This window comes from Oryza brachyantha, chromosome 1, assembly GCF_000231095.2.
Source record: "Oryza brachyantha chromosome 1, ObraRS2, whole genome shotgun sequence".
Classification (NCBI taxonomy): domain Eukaryota; kingdom Viridiplantae; phylum Streptophyta; class Magnoliopsida; order Poales; family Poaceae; genus Oryza; species Oryza brachyantha.
This window is the reverse complement of record NC_023163.2, coordinates 17,212,699-17,218,698: the sequence shown is the minus strand read 5'-3', so window position 1 is coordinate 17,218,698 and position 6,000 is coordinate 17,212,699. Positions and strand designations below refer to the sequence as shown.

Here is a 6,000-nt window from a genome sequence, read left to right as displayed (position 1 = left end):
ACAAATAATTGTAGGCGATCCAACAGGTAGGTCAAAAGGTCTGCCAAAAGACGTCCTATTAGAAAATAGATCTGGTCCAATGTGACAACGGGTTTGTAGGCTATACACGACGAAAGTGGCCCATCTATCGGCCGTATGCAGCATTTGTGACTTCGTAGAAAACAACTCACAAGATGGGTCTTAATCCAAGTCCAACCACGTGTAAGAAGAGAAACTAAGCGGACATACTCCCTCCGGTTTTGTCTTATTTTTTTATTTAACATCGTTAACTTTTAATCAACAGTTCATCTCATTAGAAAATTATACAAATATTTAAAATTATAAATCATATATAAATTTTTTTAATAAATCAAATCACACCAAAGTAATTAATGATTATGTAAATTTTTTAAATAAGATAAATGATTAGATTCAAAAGTCAACGACGTCAAATAAAAATATTATCTTAGCTTTTAAATCACCAAGAACACATACATAAATTTTTTATTCACAAAATATTTTTCATCAGCAAGTATCCGTTTGTTTTTTTTTCTTTTGCTTATCACCCCTAGATCAGCAGATTACAGCACAGGAAACCAATGTAGTACATCAGAAGTACATATAGGCTGCGGCTTTGTAGACATTATTTCCATTATACAAAAAACGCCACAAAATTTCCAACTCTGCAATGGAACTAGTTAACTACAAAATTTGAAGCCCAAGAGGAACCACACAAGCACCTCCTTTTGCAAACGCGCCCAAAAAAAAAGGCGACTGGCAAGAACAAATATACACGGAGGCTTGGGTGTGCACGCAAAGGTGAGCACGCATAGTTACATGAGGAAGGAGAACTATACATCATGGTCTTTGATCTTTGCTCTTGGCATTCTCATGGTAGTTTACCCCCCAAAGAACTGCCGAGCTATGTCTTGTTCTGAACACTCCGGCAGCATTTATGGGGTGACAGCACATATTACATGTACTGAGCTAGCCATTGTTTGCACATATCAAGAACGGGTAATGCATTTGCATGTAATGCCTAACAAACATGAAACATGAGTTACAACAAAATACAGTGAATATGGGGAGATGAGGAAATTGAATTATGCATATTGTTTCATTTACTTCAATCTTTCCCCTAAAAAAATCGTCATTTTTTTAGTCACTAAACTGTAGTTCCGATCTGCCCTAACATTTTGAACCATAAAAATAGGGGGAAAAATCAAAACAATGATAAAGGGGCTAACTGATATTTCCTCTGTTTCACAATGTAAGTCTTTCTAGCCTTGTCTAAAATAACAGGGATATATAGGCCTAAAATAAACCTGAAAAATTGTAATATTGTAGACTTCCGGTTTGGTTTTCTTCTACCATTGACCATAAAAATAGCATAGACCTGATCTCAAATTAAGGGATCAAATTGGTATATACATATTATCAGAAGCACCAGATTTTTGACACGTGGAGTTTTTTGGCCCCTGGACTCTGGTTATAGTGAACATATGATAAGGAACAGACAAACTTGTTCAATCATTAAGTATGAAATATCTGTAGATCTGACAAGGTGCCTGACCTGATGAGCAACGTATTGAACATCAGCAACACTTCCACTTCGGGAGGCTATCTGGAATGCACTTTTTAGACGGCCACAAACAACACAAGCAAGTACTTTCCTGAATAGTTCAGAAGCAGGTTAGAAAGGATGGAAAGGAGGTGGTTCAAAGTTAACCTTAAATCCGTACTAAATAGTAAATATAAATAAACATGTTTCATTCCTGAATAAACGCTGATAAGCAGTGAAAAGAATAAAGGGCTGAGTCCATTAGATTAATTTTGGTAAATATTAGGCTTTAGGGATGGTTTGTACACAAAATGAAACAAAACTTTAGCTAGAATTACTTTGAGGGTGGTTGTAGGCCTGCAGTGGCAACGGTGTGTGAAGTGATTCATGCGGGAAAGCGTGTCTCAAACTCCTATGATTGAATGGCTACTGGTCTGCATAGTAGGTTGCTGGTGTCTAATGATTTTTTTAGGATGATTATGATACCAAAACAAATTACTATTTTGGATTATTATAACCAGTTAACCACTGGCCAACAAGACAACATAACAATTAGAAAAACCATACCAGCAGAACCTTTGAGTAATTTTCCTATGCAGTGAACAACTGATACCTGTGATTGCTGAGTAACATGTCAATAAGGCGATCTGGTCTTTCTTTGTGCTTATTAGCATAAACATTTATGGCAGCCCCCAGAACCTAATAAAAGCAAGTGAAGAAATACATCAGCAGAGCAATATCTACACCATCTATTCCTCACACGGTAATGGATCTATAGAATAACAGCCATCATCTTGTGTTACGTATTGGGCTGATGATAAAACATATTTGTTCTGTCAGGGAACAAAAGTATCCAGAGCATTGTTTAAACATATGTTAAGACTCCACATCTATCATCAGTAATATATGTTAAATAGTTGAACGCCTTGTTAAACAAATTCATGCTGCAATATAAGAAATAAAGTTGGATAGTGTTGGTGTATTGCCTTTGTGAGGCCCAGTAGCCCATGTGTGTGGCCCAACTAGAGGCCCTTGTACTAGTGTACTTATCCCCCCTTCTAGGGTTTGGAGAAATGGCAATTCTGAAATTATTCTAACATGGTATCAAGCTAGGTTTCTTCTCTCTCCTCCCCACCTCCTCCCCCTCTGCCACCGCTGCCGGCATGGCCGGCCGCCCTCCTCCTTCTCCTCTCCCCTCCCCCCCTTTCCCCCCTCCTACGCCGCCGCCCTCGCTGCCATGGCTGCCGCGGGCGCTGCGGGCGCCGCTGCCCCTGCCCTGGCTGCCGCCGCCGTCCCGTTCCCTCCCTCCACGCTTGCCAAGCTCGGTCAATCCCCGGGCTTCTCCTACACCGGCCTGGGCATGCCGCCAGAACTTCTCGTCACCGCTCCGTCTCCGCCAATCGTCTCCGATCGGCCTGGGAGCGCGAGGGTGCCGAGTCGGATGCCCTCGCTCGCCGTGTTGCTGAGGTGGAACACTTCCTGCTCCTCTCCGCCGGGCCGCCGCCGGTCATACAAGTTGCCAACACCGCCTTGACCCGAGTGATCCGATGGTCGCTCAGCTCCACCTTCAGGCGGTCAGGGTGCAGAACATCCGAGCTCTAGTCTCCGTCGTCCTCGACACCTCGTCCACCTCCTACGGTCACTGGCGGGACCAGGTCCTCGCCCTCCGCTGCTATGCCCTCGATGATCATGTCCTTGCCGATGCTCCTGCTCTGGCACGCGACGGGATCTGGCTGCACCTCGATAGCATTGTCATGTCTTGGATCTTTGGGACCATTTCCCTCGATCTCCAGGACATCGTCCGGACCCCCAGCGGCACCGCGCGCCAAGCCTGGCTGGCTCTTGAGAGCCGGTTTCTGGGCAATGCCGAGGCTCGCGCTCTCCAGCTGGATGCACAATTCCGCACCTTCGCACAGGGGGATCTCTCTGTTTGTGAGTACTTCTGGAGGATGAAGGGCATGGCGGATGCTCTTCATGACCTCAGCTGCCCGGTGAGCGACCGGATTCTGGTCCTCATGTCTTGAGGGGTCTAAATAGCAACTATGACCTCCTCCGGACATGGCTCCCTCGGCAGCGACCCTTCCCCACCTTGCAGGTCAGGGACGACCTCACCCTCGACGAGATCACCTGGGGCCTCATGCCTGGCTCGTCCACCTCATCCACCTCCACCGCTCTCGTGATTGCTCCACCGACTTCCTCAGCACCGACTGCCACTTCCCTTCTTGGCACTCCTCCCCCCGGGCCGAGCGGGGGTGGGGGCAGTCGCTCCGGGCGGCGACGCCGCGGTGGGCGTGGTGGTGGCTCTGGGGGTGGAGCTGTCTCTGGTGGTGCTCCTGCTGGCTCTGGTGGGGGCTGTGGGGGAGGTCGTGGTCCTTCCACCGCGGCACCCGCTCCTGCAGGTGTTCCCTGGCCATCCTTCACCAACCCATGGTCAGGGCGCATCTCGATGTGGCTGTTCTAGACTTCGGGGGGCAGGGCTCGTCCTCCATACCAGCCCATGGCCATGTTCGCTGGCCCTGCTTTCCCGGTGTCCTGGGCTCCTCCCGCTCTGCCTAGCCAACCTCCGACCTGGCCGGAAGGATGGGACCAGGCGGCCCTGGCTCAGTCTTTCAGTACCATGCAGCTGACTCCACCGGTCGGCATGGAGTGGATCGCCGACTCGGGAGCCTCTTACCACACCACTCCTAATGCTGGTATACTCTCCTCTGTCCATCCCCCATCCTTCTTGTCCTTCCGCCATCATGGTTAGGGATGGTTCTTGTCTTCCTGTTACCTCTGTGGACACTGCTCCTGGTCCCTTCCATCTTCCTGATATTCTTGTTGTGCCCCAGATGGTTCACAATCTTCTTTCCAGTCGCAAATTTACTGCTGACAATTCCTGTTCTATTGAATTTGACTCTTCTGGTCTTACTGTGAAGGATTTGGCTTCCCGACGTCCTATCCTCCAATGTGACAGCCAGGGTCCCCTTTACACCCTCCGCCTTCCTGCTTCTGTTGTTCCGCCATCGACTTCTCCTTCGTCAGCAGCTTTTGCCACTACTTCCACGACTTGGCACCACCGGCTTGGTCACCCTGGCCGCGACGTTTTGGCTCGTCTCCGTCGTATGCAGATCTTCCTTGTACTAGAACGCCTTATGAGCATTTTTGCCATGCCTGCTAGTTAGGTCGTCATGTTAGACTTCCTTTTTCTTCTTCTTCGCATGTGAGTCATGCCTTTGATCTTATTCATTGTGATATGTGGACTTCCCCTGTCATCAATCTTTCTGGCTGTAAATATTATCTAGTGATTGTTGATGATTTCTACCATTACTCTTAGACTTTCTCGTTGCGCGCCAAGTCTGACACGTTTTCCACCCTCATCCACTTCTTTGCCTAGGTCACCACTCAGTTTGGTCTCACCATCAAGGCCGTCCAGTGTGACAATGGTCGTGATTTCGATAATCACGCCTCATGTGCCTTCTTCCTTTCCCATGGCGTTCACCTACGCATGTCTTGTCCGTACACCTCCCCTCAGAACGGCAAGGCTGAGCGGATGATCCACTCCACGAACGATGTCGTGCGCACCCTCATCCTCCAGGCCTCCCTTCCTGCCCGCTTTTGGGCCAAGGGACTCCACACCGCTACCTACCTTCTCAACCGTCTTCCTTCCACTGCCTCCCCTGCTCCTACTCCCCGCCAAGCTCTCTTCGGCACACCTCAATATGATCACCTTCGTGTCTTCGGGTGCACCTGCTACCCTAACACCGCCACCACTTCTCCTCACAAGTTGGCGCCTCGCTCGACTTGGTGCATGTTTCTTGGCTACTCCCCTGACCACAAGGGGTATCGCTGCTTTGATCTCACCTCTCGACGAGTCCTTATCTCCCACCACGTTGTTTTTGACAAGTCGGATGTCCCCTACTCCACCTCCCCTACTCCCTCCCCTACCTCCCCTACTCCCTCCCCTGATCATAGAGTCCGTGTTTCCGACTGACCCGGTGGTCCAGCCACCTGTCTTTATGTATCCCCTCCCTGCAGGTTCCCATCACTGCTTCCAGGGATTTCCGCTGCACCACGCGCGGCCCCAGAACCCTCTCCCACGCCACGCGCGGCACCGGCGTCCCCTTCCGCACCACGGGTGGCCTCAGGGATCTCTCCCGCGCCACGCGCAACCCCACCGTCCTCTCCCACCCGGGCTGTGCTTGTCTATTAGCGCAGGATGGCGCCGGCCACAGCTCTGGTGCCCCGAGCGTCCCTGCCGCCGCCGTCTCCGCCCGAGCCAACGATCCACATGTGGGCCCGCTCTCATCTTGACCCGGTTGTGTACCATCCGCCTGTCGTCCATCGGGATCCTGGCCACATTCATCCCATGGTGACAAGACGGGCGACAGGCGTTCTCCGGCCTTCGGTCCTCTCCGCCACCGCGAGTGAGCCAGGGATCTCTCCGCTCCCCTCCTTTGTCCGCGATGCCCTGGCTGATC

At 50.0% G+C, this 6,000-nt stretch overlaps 1 protein-coding gene across 1 annotated transcript in view; it reads right to left on the bottom strand.

The window, feature by feature from the left end:
• Positions 1–479: 479 nt before the first annotated feature.
• The window catches only part of LOC102720665, a 34,968-nt gene continuing 29,447 nt past the window's right edge, over positions 480–6,000 (bottom strand). Inside the window, exons 34-36 of the mRNA XM_015833680.2 lie at positions 2,154–2,239; positions 1,553–1,652; positions 480–1,018 (exon numbers count right to left, since the gene is read on the bottom strand). Coding sequence (XP_015689166.2) covers positions 953–1,018; positions 1,553–1,652; positions 2,154–2,239 — 252 coding nt within the window. The 3' untranslated portion in view covers positions 480–952. The remainder of the gene's footprint in view (positions 1,019–1,552; positions 1,653–2,153; positions 2,240–6,000) is intronic.